The sequence below is a fragment of the Galleria mellonella genome, unplaced genomic scaffold (assembly GCF_026898425.1).
Source record: "Galleria mellonella isolate WM207_F2 unplaced genomic scaffold, CSIRO_AGI_GalMel_v1 utg32, whole genome shotgun sequence".
Classification (NCBI taxonomy): domain Eukaryota; kingdom Metazoa; phylum Arthropoda; class Insecta; order Lepidoptera; family Pyralidae; genus Galleria; species Galleria mellonella.
In genome coordinates, this window is record NW_026442075.1 from 5,047,928 (window position 1) to 5,070,022 (window position 22,095).

At 32.3% G+C, this 22,095-nt stretch overlaps 1 protein-coding gene across 7 annotated transcripts in view; it reads left to right on the forward strand.

Annotated features, from left to right (window-relative positions):
• Positions 1–22,095, forward strand: part of LOC113510669 (furin-like protease 1) — a 246,104-nt gene that overhangs the window by 204,842 nt on the left and 19,167 nt on the right. For all 7 annotated transcript variants that reach the window (XM_031907132.2, XM_031907134.2, XM_031907133.2 and 4 more), the window contains exons 5-9: positions 2,079–2,207; positions 5,236–5,401; positions 14,158–14,330; positions 16,981–17,190; positions 19,096–19,234. In XM_031907132.2, the coding sequence (XP_031762992.2) occupies positions 2,079–2,207; positions 5,236–5,401; positions 14,158–14,330; positions 16,981–17,190; positions 19,096–19,234 (817 nt within the window). The remainder of the gene's footprint in view (positions 1–2,078; positions 2,208–5,235; positions 5,402–14,157; positions 14,331–16,980; positions 17,191–19,095; positions 19,235–22,095) is intronic.

Here is a 22,095-nt window from a genome sequence, read left to right on the forward strand (position 1 = left end):
CATTATGTATTATAAGTACCTTTGTTATATCAGTTTTAATAGAGAAGCAATAAAATCCAATTATAAATTTAGTAGAAAGGTAATAAATCTAACAATGGCCCTTTTAATATTATATAAAAGCATAAGTACAAGTTTAGGTATTGTTATAATGGATTTTAATAGCACTTTATAATAGCAAAATTATGTAGGTTTTACACGCCTATCGAAATTATTCTGTATTAAAACTCAGAGAAAATATACACAAGAAAATAACTTCGTCTTATTTTCTATGAAATACAATTTTAATTGTGATAAAAAATAGGCGTTTATGATGAGGGATAAAAAACACAATATAAGCACTCATTTTTAGAACGCTTTGTTTTCTTTTAATGGTTTCATCTAAACCCTCCAGAAGTTTAATTTTCTTTTCGGAAAGTTCATCTTATGCCTCGTAAAATATTGATGAGAGTAAAGCCAAAAATTTTCTTTTCACTTGGGATATTACGTAGAATTTCCTCGAATGTTAATTTCCCAGTTTTTAATAGTCAAGTGAAAATTCGTGAATTTTTCATTAGAATTGATATTTTCGCTTGTTTAAGTTTTGTTTCGTAAATTAAGTTGTAACTCGAATAAATAAGCATTGTGTTTATAATTAAGTTAGAAAATTTCGAAATTAGATTTTTATTTACTTTCCCGTTTTGTTTGTAGGTGTACGGTTACTTTCTTGTTTTCCTTTTCTACCTGTTATTGTTTCGGATTTGTCAGTACATTTTACTTCACTCACAATTTGGGAACTAAGTTTGTTGCTGGGTTTTTCTTTTCATACACAATATTGTCTACACTAGTTCTACAACACAATAGACACTACGATGACTCAGAACATTTATGCTAAGCGAATAGCAATGAGAAGAATCGACTTTAAATAAAATGTGTGAGGCAAAGCAAAGTCACAAAGAGAGGTTATCTGCATATTGATTTATTTTTCATATTGAAATACAATTTATTTTAAAATTCATAACTATTTCCATCGATATCGACAACGATGTACTCACAAGCAATTTCTTATCAGCGTATGTTACTTTATTTCATTTTTTTTCACTAGCGTAAAAATTTTTATATCTGTCAATATTAAAATTTATGAATTGCATCTCTTTTGTGTTTGAGACTTCTGGCAAAAAATAACCTCAAAATATTCAAAGTTTTTAATACCTCGGAATTGATCCTTTTATATTACACTGTTGACTAAAGATATACCTTTATAATATATATAGCAAGTTTATCAAAATTCCTATTAGGTCATCTAAAAGTCATATATACACAAAAAGCGAACAGTGGAAATGATTACCTCTTATTTGAAATCGGTTAATAATAATATTAAAATACTTTCATCATCATTATATATATATAATATACTGAGCTCGTTCAATAATACTTATAGGATTGTAGTAATAAGCGTGGCCATTACCGTGTCAAGTAGTCTCTACTGAATAGAGCTACTTAAAGAATTAAAAGTGCTGTTCTTACAAGTATTAAAAATTGTAAAGCTAAAATTGTGTATTAGATACTTTCGAATCCATACATGCGTGTACATACATGTAGAAAAATATATATTGTGTCGATGACATAAGTGACACGGCGGCAAGCATATTATTTGCGTAAATAAGGCCTCGGGTTCGAACACCGGTCTGTCCAATTTTTAAGAAATAGTTTTCTAATTTTACTCGTGTGCTTTAGGTTGTACCCCAGATTTACGTAATCAACTTTCTTATAACACACGGTATTCTAGCTTAAAGACTAGGCAATTGTTGTGATTGTTAGTATCATTAATGAACGCTTTATATTAACTAATACAATTATTTTTTTCTGGATAATGACAATTATTTAGTGTTGAAATAATAAACAATAACTACGCTAATAATAAAAACAATTGAGCACGTGTATTAGTTGTTTAGTACCCGTACTAGTAAACTAATAAACTAGATGGCGTTAAATAATAAGTCCACTGGTATTTATTTATTTAGCTGTGGGTAGATTACTGAGCTGTGTTGAGCTTTATCGACAGTTAACTGTATTGTTTATTAATAAGATACATTTTTCAGAACCGTGGCGGCGGTTTAGACATGAACGTGATACCCGCCTGGCGGGAAGGCATCACAGGACGGGGTGTGGTCGTCACTATACTCGATGACGGCTTGGAGACAGACCATCCTGATTTAGTTGCCAATTACGTGAGTATTATGTCATGATAACAATTTATTAAAAAAAAAATGTTTACGCTGATCAGGTAGTTTAATATTGATATTGAATTTTATTTAGGCTCCTTTTTCCTGGCCAAGTTATATTTTTTTCCCACAGCCACCTGCAACATTTTTAATTTTTGTTCATATCTCTTGATGTAATATAAATGTAATTTGTTAAATCCGGCGGCGATGTATTTGAAAGGTCAAGATGACGGTCGTCAACACAGTATAAATTTCGGCTAAGCCCTATAAAAATATTTTATATTTAGTATTTATTCCTTGATTTAAAAGGTTCTTGTTCTCTAAACAGAGAGAATTGTACATACATCTATATTTACAATCTTTATTTTGTAATTATTTCAGATTAAATTTCAGCAATAGATTTCCCCTTGAGATTCCATGGGATTCAATCTCAGTGTAAATTGTAAGATGCCCTTGTAAATCCCGGATAAATAGAATAGACAGCAACGGGAATGAGTGTCGGAATTTACCGTGTTCTTTTATTACTTTATGAACGTGTAATTCCTATAAAATATATCTCGAAATGACATCAGTCAGTGGCAGTTGTTATATAGTATATCAATCTGGTCGGATTACATTTTTATTCGTGTTAATTTAGGAAATAACCTTTCTTTAATTGCCTCTGGGTATTTTAAAGTGTGCTTAAAGATATTTGGATTGATAATGAAACGATTTACTTCTTCCATTATCCAATACTTATATAAGTAGTAGATAATAAATCAAAATAATTCAATTTAAATAAAAATGTTGAACAAAAGGCTTTTTTGTTTAAATTCCCCGATAGAAATGTATACTAATAATAATTGGCTTGTATTAATAAATGAGTATTAATGAAGAATTTATGTAATCATATAGATGGTATAAGAGACTCTGCTCTTTGCTAAGCAAGGTTTAATGGAACATTTAATGGAATCGCATACATTATCACGAGCAACAACGATAAACGAAATGGGACGAGTGTTTGAATGGTTGGTACGTGTTGGAACTAGTAGCGACATCTACGAATAAAAGCTAGCTTCAAATTACACGATTCACTGTTTCAGGCTTTAATTTTCTCTGTTGATGTTCGGAAAAATAGGTAATTGGGTCGCGGGCTACCCCCTTTACTGTATTGCGAAACAGGGTAGAAGCTTTCCTTTCATCTTTAAGTGAGGCCTAGTACCTCGACATACTTGGTTCTATGATTTTACATAATTAAATTATAATCGTAATAAACCGTGAACCGCAATTTTGAGAAAGGATTTTGGAGAGACACAAAAGGAGCTTAATAATTATTATATCAGTAATCTACTAAGTTATACTCGGTGGATCATCTCCTTTATTATAATGGGTTCTTTTGGGAATATTTACTTTTCCTCTTTTTTTTATTCTATAATGATTTCGCACAAAAAAAGTCCCTTTTGGTACATTTTCGCCCATCCGTCCGTCCCTCCGACACAGCACTACTCGTATATAATATTTCAACAACTATCGATTAGAAAATTGGAATAGTTTTAGATATTATTACCCCAAATAGTTTAACTGAGGTATCACATGAAGGGATTTTATTTGCACATTCCAGACCTGGTTACAGGGTCCTTGGGATGAAAAGGGATGTTTGTCATACCCTTCTAAATTTAAATTTCCAATTTTATCCCACAAAAAAGGACTCTTCTACTCGTACTCTATTTACTGTTAGAATTTTTGCACTCATGTAATATATCGAGTTAAATTGACGAACAATGAATGTGAACATTACAATCGCAAATTTAACGATCTCAAAACTATTATCCTATCTAAATTCCAGTTTTTTCCTAAAAAAAATATATAAACCTAAGAAAGGTTCTATATAAAATATAGGTACTGTTATGAACATAAAATATAGTTAAATCTGTATAATTATTCTTTAGTGATGTTTATTAATAACGGTATTTAATTTTACTATATATTTATTATTTATGTAATTAAGGATGTATTCCATCTAGTAAGGGATCGTGCCTACACTGCGTTTGCACGTACGAGGTTGCCACTCACCTTTCTTTTTCATCGGATGTCTTGACTATATGGAGTGGCAATCTCAAATGCATTGTAGAGAGTCAATAGATACAATTCCTTTTGGCTTGTCCATTTAGTTTTTGGTTGTGACATTGTATGTGACATTGTTAATATATAAAATTGTTGTATTTTTGTAATTTTGCACTTGTAGTCTAAAAATCCTATCGTATTCAACACAATGTAATATTGTTATAGAATAAATTAAATTGAATTGAATTGAATTAGCAGACTACAAGGAAAGGCTTATGTTCAGCAGTGGACAGATAATGGCTGAGATTATGATAATGATGAAGATGTATTACAGTCGTAGTAGTCTTTAAACAGTTCACGAAAAACAACAATACTAAGCAATCTGATACTTACTCTCAGGGACGCTTTATCGACTATATCCTTTAATGGAGATCTTTTATCTTACCTACCGTCACTCGATATTGGCCATTTCTCACTGTCATCCATTAATTACGCATCTTAGATAAATTTATATAAACAACGATGTTTGAAATTTCGTTTGCCATTTAAAAACATTAGTGGCATTAAAATATATAAAGAAAATAGAAATATATGTATCTTTTATTAAATTCAGTACAATTACAGGTTTATTCTTAGAATATATAAGAGTGGCACAAGCTAAAAAGATTGTTACACTCTGTAATTGTTATTTATAGATAAGTACAGAGGTATTTTCATCATCGTCTTTTTTTTATATCAGCCGTTAATCGTTCATTGTTAAACATACGATTTCTCCATAAGGCCCCCCTTTGCCAATAATTGTTACACTTGACGGATTAGTAAAAACAGCTAAGCTTTTGGTGATGTATTAAGAGAGACACTGCTGCCCATCACTCTAACATTCAAGTTCCCTTAGTCGCCTCTTACGATACCCACGGGAAAGTAAACGGTGGCCCATTTTATGCCGGGTCCACAAGACAGAAATATTTATAGTTTCATTTTTATTTATCAGGATCCGATGGCTTCGTACGATGTGAACTCTCACGACTCGAACCCGCAACCTCGGTATGACACTATTGACTCAAATCGCCACGGGACCAGGTGTGCCGGGGAGGTTGCAGCCACTGCTAACAACTCCTTGTGTGCTGTTGGTGTCGCGTTCGGAGCTAGTGTAGGAGGTAAGACGATCTGTTTTATTATGTATTTATCATCATTAACTGTACAGTTTTCTATAATTTTTCAATATTATAATATAATCTGTGACCTTTATGGAGAATCATTAGCGTTCATCACACCATCAGGAGGGCTATCAACTTTTACACCTTTTAAATATCCATATAAAAGGAGGTTACCAGTTCGCTTATATTTATTTGATTTATTTAACTATTTAGAATTCATTATTAAAATTTTTTTAAATTATATTAAGAAGGCACAATCTAATTTATAACTCTCTTTGCAATCGAGAGGGTGTATTTACCCTATCGATTGCAGAATAAATTATCGCGTAACGAAATTAATATAAGTCAACATGGGTATCCGTGATGCTCCCATGTTAATTTTATTACGATTAAAGTCGTGCTTTATTGCCTAATAAAATTTTAAATGGTTAAATTTGTATAATCTTATCTTACTTATATAACAAAATTGGAACTAGGTAATGACTGCACATTGGAGGTATTTAATGAAACTGATATGAGGGGTCTTAATAAAACCAATAGAAGTCTGATTTATGTTTGTTCCGACGTCATGCAAAAATTACTACACAAGATTGTATGCGGTTTTCACTGTCGTATTTCAGAAGTTTTAACTTAATTATACACGATATATATATATAAGTGACGTACTGAAAAAGGGCCAAATTAAAAATACCCGTAACCGACGAGCGTATACGAAAAGATTGATTAATGTGGAGGAAGCGAAAGAGGTTTGTTTAAATCGAAGCATCTGGCGTTCCATTGTTTCTGCCTACCCTAACGGAAGACAGGCGTGACATATTATATATTATTATACGTATTATACTCGTTTTTATGCATATATACGTAAGTAAACCTAGAAAAAATCGTACCATCTGAAAACTCGCGAAGTGCAATAAAAGCTTCCTCGGGGGTACACAAAAAATAAAATATACACACTTACCGGTCGTGCGCCTCTTTATGCTGTAATACGTTTTTATTACGCTCGTATCTCTTTAAATATAACCATACGAAACGTGAAGCTGTCTGCATCGTGTCAGTATATAAGAACTGTGAAATTTTCTGAATTTACCACCACTGGTAGAGATATGAAAATACCTTCAGGGCATGGAGTTATTACGCTCGGTGGCGTGGCGTGTGTGGAAGTTGGCTAATAAGAACTGCTGTAGTTCTGTGTTGGCAAATGAACTAATATTCAGTAATAAGGACACAGCTGATGCGTTCATTTTAAATGTAGGATTTATTTATTCTTTAGTTCGAGATATGTGTACAAGGAGGATTTAGTGCTAAAAATATTCTCCCCCAGTTAACTTTAGGGAAAACTTGAACGCGGTATTAGTATTAATTTATATACATATATATAAATAACAAATGGACTGACACATATATAAGATATTTTATACACGAAAATGAGAATGGTAGAACTATTAAAGGTTTAATAAATATAGTAAGTACTCTTGAAAGGAATGATATAAATTTATTTATGCGTTTTTACCATTTGATGATATATGATTCGATAAAGTGATTAATACACTCCTATTTGATCCTTACATAATACAAATATTTATATTTTGTAGAGGACCAAGTGTGTTATTAATATTTTTTTAATAAATACCACTGGACATGTACCTAGCACACATCTAGACTTTTTTGTAAATACATATTATTATTATACATAGAAAACAATCAGACTAATACAAACAGTCATCTTCATGAAATAATTTTTTTTGTATTGTGCGGGGACCGAACTAGCGACCATCGGAAGATGAAGCGATGTATTAAACCGCTATACCACCAAGGTCGTCTTTATTAAATAATTATATTTTTATAATTTTTATATTACTACAAAAAAGAAGGTTCTTAATTTTTTTCTTTTAATTTTTTTATTTGATGTAATAAAAATTTTATTACAATCGTTTCAATAGTTTAATTTTTAAATCAAAATTACTGGTTTTGCTATAATTGATGTCGGATTTTTTTGTTTTTTGTAAAACATAATTTTAATTAATTACACTAGATAATGTTTATAAAAATGTATTTAACTGTATGTTTATTATTATAATATTATTAAAAGGGAGCTAAGAACAAGGAATTCCGGAATGTTTGCAAAAGATGGAATTTAAAATGTGAAAATGTAAACTACATATATATACTCCCTTGTAGTAATCTCAATATCCGAAAAAAATTGATGGATTAATACTCGTAGTACTATATTCAATTTCTCAGAATCAATGTTTCATGTTTTCAATAAACCAAACGAAAACTATGATATATAAAACACGGTTATATATTTTATTGGATCCATTTATTGCTGTCATTATTATTCTATACGCGATTGCTTTTTACCCACAGCTTCGGTCGGCTGGAAGTTTGATCCCAGGGGGAATGTATAAATTTAAACTATTACTATTTGGATACCTTTTTAGCCGATTTCTCAAAAAAGGGCGGATTATATTTTGCCGCATTATGAATTTTAATAAAATTAATGAGGTCTCATTATATAAATCATACTAATATTATGAATGTGAAAGTTTCTAAAGATGTTGGAATGTTTCAATTACTTTTCTTAATTTCAATTACAGCTGACAGAATCAGAATCGATATATAAAGTTTCCTATAAGTTAGGTTAGGATATAATTTAGTTGTGCAAAAAACTTTATTCCAATTTTTTCAGCAGGTTAAGCGTGAATGATTAACATAAAAAGATATATATCTACCAAATATAAAATAGAGCATAATTTAATCCACGGATATAACAATTTACATAATATATATTCATATATTATATACATAGTTATTAACTGTACCTATCGATCGTATAATTACGATTATTCTGTTTGAAGAAGTAAACATTATTATCCATGGACTACTCGGACGGTTCTTTGATATTCTAAGGAGTCAAATGACATGGAGATGCTATCAAAAACAGCGATAATTTGTCTCTAGATCAGAATTAACTAGTCTTCGACTGAATTCCAGAAAAAAGTGGGGTTTGCAGTTCGGTTGTATTATTTATGTTTGTTACCTCATAACTTCGTGATTTATAAACCGATTTGAAAAATTATTTGTTCATCTTAAAGGATAAGCTTTCAGATTGGTCACATAATGTTTTTTTTTTTACAAAAAATGATTCAGTAGTTGTTAATCAAAATAACTGTTAACCAATTATTAGGTTTAGTAGGTTTTTTTTTTTTTGTGGAATATCTAAATCTTAAGTTTTCGTATAGCAATCTGTATAGATAATTAAAAAAAAAGCATTAATATACATCAATCATCATCATCACATCAGCCGTCTAGTATCCACTAATGAACTGCTAAGACCTCCCCATAAAGGGTGATTTGGCTGTAGTTGCCACGATTAACAGGAGATTTGGCGACCGCAGTTAGGCTTTGGTGATGTTCTAAAAGGGTCGCTGTTGCCCATCTCTAGATCATGAAGTTCACGTAGTTGCTTCCTATGATACCCACGGAAAAGGAAGGCCTGGCCTATCTATATCGGGACCATACGGAAAATCAATATACATACATCAAATTCAAATCATCTTTATTCAGACTTGTTTACAAGCACTTTTAAATCGTCGAGTTTTCTTAATCTGCTATATATAATTAATTAATGTAACCAAATCCTTAATACTAGTGTTAATATGCATTATTTTTTTCTTGGAAATTTTTAATTACATTTTTATGTTTTGATAATTTTGTTTTGTAGAAAAAAAAAAAAGGAATATTTTGAGGCCCTATTAATGAATACTATAACACCAGTTATAAAGACTGGATTGCATTAATAGACATGATATTTACTTATGTAACTTTAAAGAGACGTTGTATGCGAACATGACCTATATGCTGAGAAGAAGTTAAGAAGTTAAACAGAATCTACTAGACGGATTTCAATGAAATTTGGTACATGCGTTACCTACGCATCAATCTATCTATCTATCTCATACTCTACTCAATCAACTCATAGAATACTTAATACGTTTACTGATTTACACAGACGACGTTGCAGAATATAACTTTGTTATATTTATTATACTTATTCGTCTATCTCCTACTTCTATTATAAATGTCAAAGTTTTTGATGTTGGATGAATGTTTGTTACTCTTTCTTGGCAAAGGTACTGAACGGATTTTAATAAAAAAATATTTTAGTTATATCCTTTTCGTAACTTTGAACATTGAATATATTGATTAATACAGGAAAAACCGTAGGCTACAGCTAATGAATAATAATTATATGCCTGCTCATCGTACTAATGAACATAATAATAATAAAAGAATAAGGCTAATGAACACTATAACAAACACCCGCTTGACATAAGGTCTACCCTAAGCAAAGTAGCATTTAAACATAAATTGCGCTCCTATTTAAAAAAAAAAAGACCAATTTATAAACTTCTATCCCTTTTATTTATTTATTTTTTTCTCACTTTCCCTTTAAACTTAATCTTGCTGGTTACTCCGATTTGTGTTATAGATTGTTTCACTTGCTCTTCTAATACAGTTGTTTGTTATAGTAATATTTATGTATATATTTATTTAATATATTATGTGTATGTTTATATTAGTCTATTTATATGTTTATAATATATGAATATATTAAGTATTACTTTTTATATCTCCTGAATTCAATAATTCACCGCCTATTTATTTCTCGTTTTGCCCAATGGTTGACTGGTAGAAAACACTATCCGGTGTTAAGTCGACCATATGTACATAGTTTCACTATGTATTAAAATTAAAATAAATAAATAGATTTGCACTAATAAAAATTGAAGTCTAAATGCTTTTTCTTGCAGACAGAATACTAAAAATATATATTTCAATATTTTTCTGACCTACTGACATAAGTTACTGCATCTTATTTATTGCTTGTTTATGACTTTATCTAAGAAACATTCAGTATTAATAACTGTTATTAAAACTCGAAGATACTCTTTCCGTTAACCTAATTCCAACATCGCTTAATTTTAATTGTAAGCGACTTTGAGTCGAGTTACCCGTGCATATCAAGTGGTTGCCCATCAGATATTAATTTACCTACTATCTTCGGTTTACGAAAATCCAATTACCAACTTCACTTTGGATAATATAAAATCGATTGAGGGAATCATTAATTTTGTAAATTTTCAGGTACTGTTACATAATTCAATCGCTGCGTTCTATTTTGGTATTGATAAATTTAAAGTCAATTAACAAAGATAGCTTGAACTATTTTCGCTATTATTAGGAAGCATGCGGCCTACCCACTCACAGATCCTTTATACCACTTTACTTAGTGTACCTTTATTTATCCATTTTAGCTATACCCTATGAGTATATCCATATCAATAAATTATCCATTCGATTATGCCAATCACTCTAATATTCAATTTCACTTCATCTATTCCTACCGTATCTAATTGCGGTACGCCTTTACGTGTCATCTCTAAACATTGATATTGTTGCAAGGAAGAGTCACTCTATTATCTACGAAACCCACAATTATCGAGTAGTAGGGGGATAGGAATTGTTAGTAATGCCTAGTACGAGGTCTGTCCGGAAAATTCGTATAAAAGTGTTCTGGAATGCGAGAAAGAGGAGTGGGGGCCAGGTGCGCAGGACCCCTTCCTTATGTCCCTAACAATGCTTCAGTTCTGGTCTACTGGCTTGTCACGCCATCTGTGAAGTTACCTCTTAACGAAACCCCGTCGGCATAGAGCCCGCTTCCGTTGAAGAGCAGCGCGTCGTAATCAAGTTTCTCTCGAAACTCGGCAAGAATGGCCGTGAAATTTTTGCCGATCTCAGAACAGTTTATGGGGATGATGCTGTGAAGGAACCAACCGTCCACAAGTGGCTAAAAAGATTCAGAGAGGGCCGAGAAAGAGTTCGATGTTCGGGGGATTGTCCATCAAGAATTCGTCCCTCCAGGCCACCAGTTGATGGAAAATTCTACGTCGATGTGCTCAGACGCCTCAAAGCTCGTGTGGCACGAGTTCGTCCAGAATTGGCGCGAGAGGGGCGTTGGATTCTTCACCACGACAATGCCCCTGCCCAACCTCTCTTGTTGTCCGTGAGTTTTTGAGTAAAAATTCCATGACGGTGACCGAACACCCCCCCTATCGCCGGATTTGGCCCCGTGTGACTTCTTCTTGTTCCCAAAAACCAAATTGGTACTTCGGGGGCGGCATTTGGGGGACATAAATGAGATAAAAAAAATGAGAAACCTACAACCAGAGGACTTTCAAGGATGGAAACGGCGTTGGCACAATGCATTATGTCACAGGGGGAGTACTTTGAAGGGGATAAAATTGATTTACCTGAATAATTGTAAAATAAAATTTTTAAAAAACTTTTATACGTACTTTCCGGACAAACCTCGTATTGTTAAATAGTCAGGTCGACCTCCACGTGGTCCTAACCTGGAAACCATCGTGCTAAATTCCTGGTGTATTCATCACGTGTAATATTCACTGATATGGCTTTTCATCTCGTCTATCATCCCTCACTGGTGCCCCGTCAGTGTCCCCGTTAACGCAGGCGGGGTTACTATTGCATTGTCATCCATTAAAAAAACTACCGAGGAACAATGTAATTATTAATAATGGGATATAATAGCTTCATTGCTAGCAAAGTACCCTATTAGGTCATCCTCCACGCGTTTCCCCTGGAAATTGTCATGGCCAATTCTTGTGAAATTAGTTACAAAGGGCCAACTGATCGGCTTTCATCCTCACTTGAATGAATACATACTTGTAAACAAAAATCTGTCAACATTCGATATGCTTATATGCTTTGATGGCATAGACTTTTTTTGTAGTTGTGTGTGAGAGTTATTTTTTTATAATAGGTGAGAATGAAATCGAGCTACACCTGCGTATATCGACAGCACAGGTAGGATTCCATTCCATTTTCACCTATTAAAAAAAAACCTAAAACTACGAAAAAAGTTGTCTACCCCATCAAAGCACATAGGCAAATCGATTGATGTAGACTTTACTAGTATGTATCCGTTTTTACTTTGAAGTACCGTTACATGCTTCAGCAGTGTAAATTCAAATTTATCTTTATTCAAACAAAAAATGTTTACAAACTCTTTTAAATCGTCATCTGTTATAACTCTACTGCTGGCTTCAGAATGTTATTATGAGAAGAAATTGTAAGAACTCAACAGTTACTCTTTTAAATCTCTGTTAACAATATTTGTACTAATAAGCTAGTGCCATTCCATTCTAAAGAACTATATAGATGGATGAAAGTTTGTTAATTTTGACTCAAGAGCAACTAAACTGATTTAAATGATATTTGGTACAGATTCAATCATATAATGGGCAAAATAATCTTTCAGTGTATAAAAACATTTTGTTATTAACCATTTACATAAAATGACTTTAAACCTTACGATGAGTAACTGTTACATGATATCAGGATGTCTAATAGTGAATTTATAGAAGTCATCTTTTTTTTTAAAATGTCACTAAAGCTGCTTAAAACTGCGGTTGTCAAGGTCGCTTATTACAGTCCATCTTAGTATAAACCTCTGTTAATAGTAGATGGATGAAAGTTTGTTAAACAATTGAGGGACATCATTATGTCATGCCCATTGTGTTGTCGACAGCTATAACTTTCCATTGGCGGAGACATTAGCTTGTTTGACATTGCTAATATAATAGTAAATATAAATAATTTAACGAAAATATTACAAGATTTTTTTTTATCTATCTTTGCAAAAGAATAGTTTTTATATATCATCCGCTTATCTCAATGCTACAAGGACACTAAAAGAGATTTCACTTTCTTCTACGCTCTTTTTGCTCTTTTCATATAGTGAGAGGATACGCTACGAAGATGCAATAAGTTACATAATATTTTCGAGTCTCTCGTAGTGTAGCCGAAGTTTTAACGAAATTAGATTTTTTAGCGTTTGACCTCCGTCTTGTATTATCATGGATATATGTTAAGTTTCATGCAGACGATAATCTATGTTTACAATATATGTTGATGTTATTTACTATTAATCCGACCTGCTCGGCTTCATACGGGTAGACAGAATTTTCGAAAATAATACAAAAAAAAATGTTACTCGTTGATAAAGTAGTTATCTATGGGTGAAAGAATTTTTAAAATCGTTTGAGTAGTTTCTGAATTTATTCATTACAAACAAATAAATGAATAATCATTCATTTAATAATATTATTATTATGTGTTTATCTATTTATGTATGAAATCAGAATTGTAAGTTTGTGAACATTAAATAATGTGAAGGAATTAAAACAGGTTAGTAACATGAACTATGGTATTATTTTATCTTCTTATTTACGAGTACAAAAATCTCGTGTCACGGTGTTTGTAGTAAACCGATTTCTATAAATTTATTTATCTACATTTGGTAGGTCGTAATGTATATTTAATACCGCTAGGTGATAAGGGTATCCCTATCCAGAAAAAAAGATTTATATGGCAGAACTACGTTTAACGGATCAGATGGTCATCCACATATTAGCCGTTAATTGTCATAAAGAGGATTTTACTAATAGTTGCCACGCTTGGCAGGTGGATTGGCAACCATACTTAGGCTTTTGGTGATGTTTTAAGAGGGTCGCTGCTGCCAATCCCACGACCATTAAGTTCCCTTAATCACCTCTTACGACACTTACGGAAAAGGAATGGGTGGCCACACACACACATTCTATGCCAGGATCATACGGCAAAGATCAGCTAGAAGATTATAATAATTTATAATGGCTTGTTCTTTATATCAGGTGTTCGAATGCTGGATGGTGACGTCACGGATGCTGTAGAAGCTCGCTCTCTAAGCCTTAACCCGCAGCATGTTGATATCTACAGTGCTTCATGGGGACCAGATGATGATGGAAAAACTGTGGACGGCCCTGGAGAACTAGCCACTAGAGCCTTCATTGAGGGCGTCACTAAGGTACGTAGTAGTTTATGTATAGTTTTTACTAATAATATATATGTGAAAGTGAGTTCTGTTATTTATTGACGTTATAGGGGCTTTTTTTTATACAACTTAGAATGGCAAACAAGCTGACAGTACACCTGATGGAAAGTGGTAACCATCGCCTATAGACATGAGCAGTACCATGGACATAACAGACTATACTGTTTTGCCCATGATACCCCCCATGCGTTGCCATTCCTGAGGACTCAGGTGTTATTCCTCTGTACTCAACCAATCATCATGAAATTTGGCGTGTATGTAATATTATGCTCGGAAAAAAACATAGGTTATTTTTAATCTTGATGGAGACTAAATTTCGGGTACAGTTTTTTTATGAAAATATCTATGTATCATATTAATTTGTGTAAGAAACTGGTAGTGATTCAATATTTTTAGCATGCCTCCTGCATTATATTTTGGGACACATTATTCTGTCTAAACATATCAGTTGGATGGGTGGTAGTTTTTTAGACTGTGATAATTTTACTAATATAGGTACATACGGGAGAATATATACTAATGTCATCCAATACTCCATTAACCATAATTAGTTCACAATCGAATAAAAGAAGTGGCAAGAGCGCTCTACATTAGTATGCATAGTGCTAAAATAAACTATATTAGTTTTTAATTTTCAACTGGCTTCCATAAAATATTATTCTATGACGTTAAATGAACTTTGAAATGAGTGTTCTATTGTTGGAACCAAATAATTTTCTCGATGAAAAACTATAAATTAATCTAGTAATAACTCAATCAGTGTATTATTAATATCAATCCGCTATGCAATAATAAATCCTATGTAATGTGTGTCATTCTAACACATTGTTTTAATTCCCTGTCATTTCACTGTCGTATACAAAAGAAATAGCACTAGTTAATTTAGCGCTTGAAAATTCTACATTAGTACATTCGTACTAAAATATATATTTTTTATTTAGCGTATAAACGAGAATGAGAGAATATCGTTTAAAAATATATATGAGAGTTCATCTCACTCTGACTGTGCAGTCATGGTACATAAAGTCCAATATACAACAGCGACTGCATTAAATTCGCAACTTTAATTTGTCGTATTCCAGTAGCCGTCGAAAATTCGTCTTTGTGCAATGTGTACTAAGATCACTTTTAGTTTATAAATAAACGTCGATTTTATAACTAAGTTAGTGAAGGGTGCACATGGCAGCTAGCGAGGCGACACTTCGCTCCGGTAATTTCTGTAATGGTGCAATTACTTTCTCTCTATTTTCTGCACTATATGGTCAAGCGCTCGACGGCCGTAAAATTTACATAATGCCGTATGGCTTTTCAGCTATACAAAGTTTAGTTTGCTTCTCATTTATACGATAGATATTTATTTATATACTTCTTTTAATCGTTTTAATTTTTTTATGACTCGACTGTGATAAATAGTACGTGCTTATATAAAATAATAATAATAATACTAAATAGGAGTATTAAGTGAAGTCTGTCACTGCATTCGCGTAAATATAGGATGAAATAGTAATATTTACGAGTGTATAAGTAAAAGTGAACGTTTTCTCGGGAAAAAGCATGGGTCAAAAAAGAAAAATATTAGCGTCACATACCAAATTGACAGCTGAACGTGAGTGTTGTTATCATGCGAGACTTACAATAGTTGTCATACTTAGTGTGTTTTTTTTTGTAAAAAAAAAAATATATTTACTGATAGAACGCTCTATTAGAAGAATATTTATAATTTTAGCCTAACTCGAATTTTAACATCAGGTCAAAGTTAAAGTTATTTTGTATGGAGTTGACGATAAAAAATAAACCAATAGTAAAGGAGCTTGAAGAATTTGTGAATATAAAGAAAGCAAGGGAAATAATAGTAAATTACTTTGTGTAATCTTGCCTAATGTGTTAAATGGCGTAGGTATATAATTATAATAATTGTGTCTAGTGTAATTTATTATAAAGTACAAACAATTTGATCAATTTAAAAATTTAACTCGGGACGGTGAGACTCGGCAAATTAATGACACACGTGGGAGTCGAATCGTACGTACCTACCTACTAACGAATACGAGACAAACCATTTACAAAATACCTATATGAATTGTTTTAATTTAATTTTAGAAAGTTGGATCTAAATTTATTCCCGTATATTCAGCGTGTAATACATAATTTTAATGTTGTATAAATTAGGACCACTTTACATATTCATGTATCTAAAACAAGAAACTGAAGTACTCTACTAGTTGGTGGATATTTTAAATTAAAATTAAAACAGTAAATCTGAATTGATTTTGATATTCATTTTTAGAATCGCTCTCCTCTATTAGTCTATGTAGTTTATAACGATTAAAACAATTATTATTCTTTGTCGAAAAAAAATCCAAATTGCGTGATCCAGGGCAAAATTTTTTATAGACACGATTTTACATTCTAAATGAAACATTTTGTTATATCTTTATTTTTAAATAAGAATAATTAGATTACTATAGTTAGTATTCATTTTATTATAATTCAGAGCAAGTCTACTTACAATATACAATTAAATTTATAGAGGCAATAAAAATAAACTTCACATTAATAATATTAGCAAGTATTATACCTACTCAAATAATATTACAATTTAAAATTCATTTCTCCACACCAGGGTCGTAACGGTAAAGGGTCCATATTCGTTTGGGCGTCAGGGAATGGCGGCCGCGAACATGACAACTGCAACTGCGATGGCTACACAAACTCGATATGGACGCTGTCGATCTCATCGGCGACCGAGCGGGGCGAGGTACCTTGGTACTCAGAGATGTGTAGTTCCACCTTAGCGGCTACGTACAGCAGTGGTGCGATTAATGAAAAACAGGTAAAATATATTTTTTTTTTTTTCTATTATGATCCGAGATAAAAAAAGGTGCTAATTCTGCCATCAATTTTATCTTTTGCTTTTATTGTTAATTTAATTACTCGTATTAAAACATTTCTTCAAAAGGAAACAAAAGACTTTCACAAGATCTTTCCCTTAAACTAATAAATATATGCTATTATTTTATATAGTTTTTACACTAAATGATTTAATTACTTTAATATCAGATTCTATTCCAACGAATTTTTCATTAAGTGATTCAATTTATTTTATTAGTATCTGACTGAATATTGGTAATATAAAGTTGTAATAAAATATCTGTCTAGGATTTTTGACCTTTGTCTGGGATATTTTCTTTAAATACACGTAATGTAGAAAATATTCCAGACATAAATAAGCATACTTGTAAGTGCACATGTTTTATGCAACTCTAAAAATTTTATGAATTCGTCTAAACTAACACATTGTCAATTATTTAAACGGTTTATATTAAACGGTTTTATTCAACTTACCTTATTTGTCTCTTATTTGGGTTAACTCTAGTTAATGAAATTTTACCCTTTTCCTGCTAACCGATCGATCTGAAATTTGGTACACAACTTTAGTACTGATGATTATGAGGAGAGTGGTATTATGACTGGTGCTTGGTATTATTTTTTAGCTTTTAGTATATTATCTGCATCATTGTTGTTTCTTTACTATAAAACCGTTTTTTTTTTATTTCTTTATTTTTTATTTATATTTTATTGTACATAAAAATTACATTATTATAATTTATTTTGTATAAAGATGTATAACAGGCGAGCTTAACTTTACAAGAGTTTATTTTTTTCTAAGGAAGCAGCGCATTTTATCCAGTACATTGTATTGAAAGTAGATTATAATATTATAAAAAAGAGTGAATAAAGTAAAAAGGTTACACTTGTCTCTGATAGTTCAATATGTTGACATCTTTGCCTTTATTTTATTCTTAAAGGGACGACCTAAAAAAGTTACTAACTTTTGGGTCAAACGAAATTGTTTTTCGTACAATAAGTCGAGCGAGAGCCTTTAACATGAAAACGATGCATATTTATGAATCATATTTATGCTGGCACCTTGAATATACATTCTCCTTAAATAAATAAATGACTATAGACTGTCTCTTATCAAAAGATACCGTAGATTTCTTTATCATTTTAAGTGTAAAAAGTCTTCGGTTAAACGTAGAAAAAAAAAACCAAAATACTATTCATTTTCCTTGGTCGGAAATTAAAAATATAACTTTGGTTATTATAGGTTCCTATACAAACCATCTATTTTTTACAGCGGTAAAGAAAATAATGGAATATTAGCATTTTTATATCTACATATAAGTACAGTACTATGATAGGTAAAATTATATAGTCTGCTGTATTATTTTACCTATTATAATATCTATAATTAATATTTATTTATTAATGGTTGCTATAATTACCATGCTAAGTCGTTTTACTTCCTAAATGGCTAATAATTAAAAATTGTTTCACAAAAAACCGCCTTCAATTGTGACAAAACCAATTATATTAATTTTAAAACTAAACTACTGGGCCGATATTGATAAAATCTCTATAGATCCAATAATATCTATCAATAATATAAAAAAATATCCTTTCATATAAAAAAACCAAATCAATTTAGAACTGAGGGAGTTATGAGGTAACAAAAAAAGTAACCGAATTGAGAACTTGCTTTTAGTTGAAGTATAAGATTTTTATTTTTATGGCAACATTGATATTTCTTTTTTACAATTAATTACGTAAAAACGCGATTTCATTCGTAACAAAATTTGTTACAGATAAAATCAATAATAAGTAATAGTATAAGAAGTTCCTAAATTTATTAAAATGAATCAATTGTACTATAATGTACTATATTTATTACCAGGTAATAACTACCGATCTACGTCACTCATGTACCGCCGGCCACACTGGCACGTCGGCATCTGCGCCGCTCGCCGCAGGCATCTGTGCGTTGGCGCTGCAAGCGAACAGAGACCTAACTTGGAGGGATATGCAGCATATTGGTATGTTCAAAACTTTTAAATTTTTTTGTCGATATAAAAAGTATATGAATAAAACTACGTAAGTAATTCATCTTTTATTATATTTTATTTATCTAATATATATCGTACCAATAAAAACATATTTGCTAATATAATCTACTAGCTGTATCCCACGGGTTTACTCTTGATCGTATCATGATTTTGAAGAACCAATAATTTTCCTCCATAAATGCAAAAATGCTTTTTGCATTTGATAGCTTTAATCTGCTTTCTCAAGGTTTGGATTATACAGCCATACGTTATTATTGCGAGGATGCACTGGTCGCCAACTCTTACTTTATAATGTCAAATTCAAACTTTCACGAACTCGCTTACATACTTGCCTATCTAGATAGAGTATACTCTCGTACGAGTGTACTTGACAAAACTTATAATTGAAATGTTAAGCACTGGATTAAGTTTGACAGCTTGTACGTTGCAACTTGCGTCACACAACAACTAAATGATAATAACACTGTCTAGCGTAATTATAATAGTGATTTTGAATCGACAACTTGCACGTGGCATCCCTAGTGTTACAGGCGTCATAGACTACAGTAACCATTTACCATCAAATGAGCTGTATGCTTGTTTGCTGTTTATGGCATAAAAAAAAGTACATCAATATTTACTATTAACTAAAAGTTGTTCTTTATTAAATAGAAAAGCGATGTAAAATAATTTAGTAGGTAGACTTAGCATATCCACATATTCGACTCTACAAATAATTCTTACGCTCATATACATACACACACTCACTCACTCTATCTATACTCTCTTTCTCTCTCTCTCCTCTCTCTCTCTCTCTCCTCTCTCTCTCTCCCTCTCTCCCTCTCTCTATCTCTCTCTCTTTCTTTTATAAACAACAAATACAGTCTGTAGTTTATAGATAATGTTACCTAAATTATAATTCTAATAAATTTCAAGTATTTAATACATATTAATATATAGAATAAACTTATTATTCTCACAATTCTAGCTTGATTTTTATCTGTCTATTATAATATTAATTACGTAGTCTATAATAATGGAGCACTAGTGACTTGTAACACAGATCTTTTCAAACCTACTGCCGGCACCAGTCTCTCACAATACTGGTCTTACATATTTAATTGTAACTCAAACAGTAACTCTACTACATTTTGCGAAGACAAAAATGATTCATTTAAGCTGAAACTGAATTCCTTAGGGTGCTTAATTACTACATCACTTATCGCAATAATTAGGAACGTGCTTAGAGAGAAGAGCATTTAAGTGGAGACTATTTAAACTATATACTAACAATGAAGTTATTATTTATTAACCTCTATTATATTATGAAAAGTAAATTGATTTCTCTGTTTCTGAGAAAAAGGTACACTATTTGTTCAGTGATCCCACGTATAACGGGAGACACTCACTTCCAAATTACAATCGCATTGTTCTGAGTGAAAATGAAGGTAAGAAAAATAATTAATGGCCATTAGGCGTACAACTGTAATCATGTGGAGGTACAGGGTCCTCGGTTCACAATTCAAAGCTCCTCCTGTCATGTCGTATAATTGGCGTTCGTGAGCGGCTATTTTTATCTATTCTGAGAATTATTTTTCTTAAAGCAGAAAGTTATATTGAAAATTTGTTATTTTACTACGTTATAAATTGCGGTAAATAATTTTACTAGGTACAAAGAATGCATAGGAAATTCAACTGATAAAAATTCGTAACATTGTAATAAAACAACATAACAGATTGTAACACTGATTGCGTGCATTACCTTGCCTGTATCTCTTGCCTATATATCTCCAAGACTTATTGTTTTTTTTACTAATAATTTCTACCAATCTTCAACTTAAGGAAAATATTTCATGGATTTATCAATCTTGCTGCTAACTAATGTGTGGTATATCTATAAAATGACGCGTAATATATATATATATATATATATATATATATATATATATATATATATATATATATATATACGAGGTTTGTCCGGAAAGTACGTATAAAAGTTTTTTTAAAAATTTTATTTTACAATTATTCAGGTAAATCAATTTTATCCCCTTCAAAGTACTCCCCCTGTGACATAATGCACTTGTGCCAACGCCGTTTCCACTGTGAGAAGGCTCCTTGAAAGTCCTCTGGTTGTAGGTTTCTCAGCTGCCCCGTCGTAGCTTTTTTTATCTCATTTATGTCCCCCAAATGCCGCCCCCGAAGTACCAATTTGGTTTTTGGGAACAAGAAGAAGTCACACGGGGCCAAATCCGGCGAATAGGGGGGGTGTTCGGTCACCGTAATGGAATTTTTACTCAAAAACTCACGGACAACAAGAGAGGTGTGGGCAGGGGCATTGTCGTGGTGAAGAATCCAACGCCCCTCTCGCGCCAATTCTGGACGAACTCGTGCCACACGAGCTTTGAGGCGTCTGAGCACATCGACGTAGAATTTTCCATCAACTGTCTGGCCTGGAGGGACGAATTCTTGATGGACAATCCCCCGAACATCGAAAAAAACAATCAACATTGTCTTGACATTTGAGCGGGATTTTCTTGATTTTTTTGTTCGTGGTTCCCCGGATGTCTTCCACTCTTTGCTTTCACGGCCATTCTTGCCGAGTTTCGAGAGAAACTTGATTACGACGCGCTGCTCTTCAACGGAAGCGGGCTCCATGCCGACGGGGTTTCGTTAAGAGGTAACTTCACAGATGGCGTGACAAGCCAGTTCGCACCGCACGGCGGTCAGACCAGAACTGAAGCATTGTTAGGGACATAAGGAAGGGGTCCTGCGCTTACCTGGCCTCCCCACTCCTCTTTCTCGCATTCCAGAACACTTTTATACGAACTTTCCGGACAGACCTCGTATAT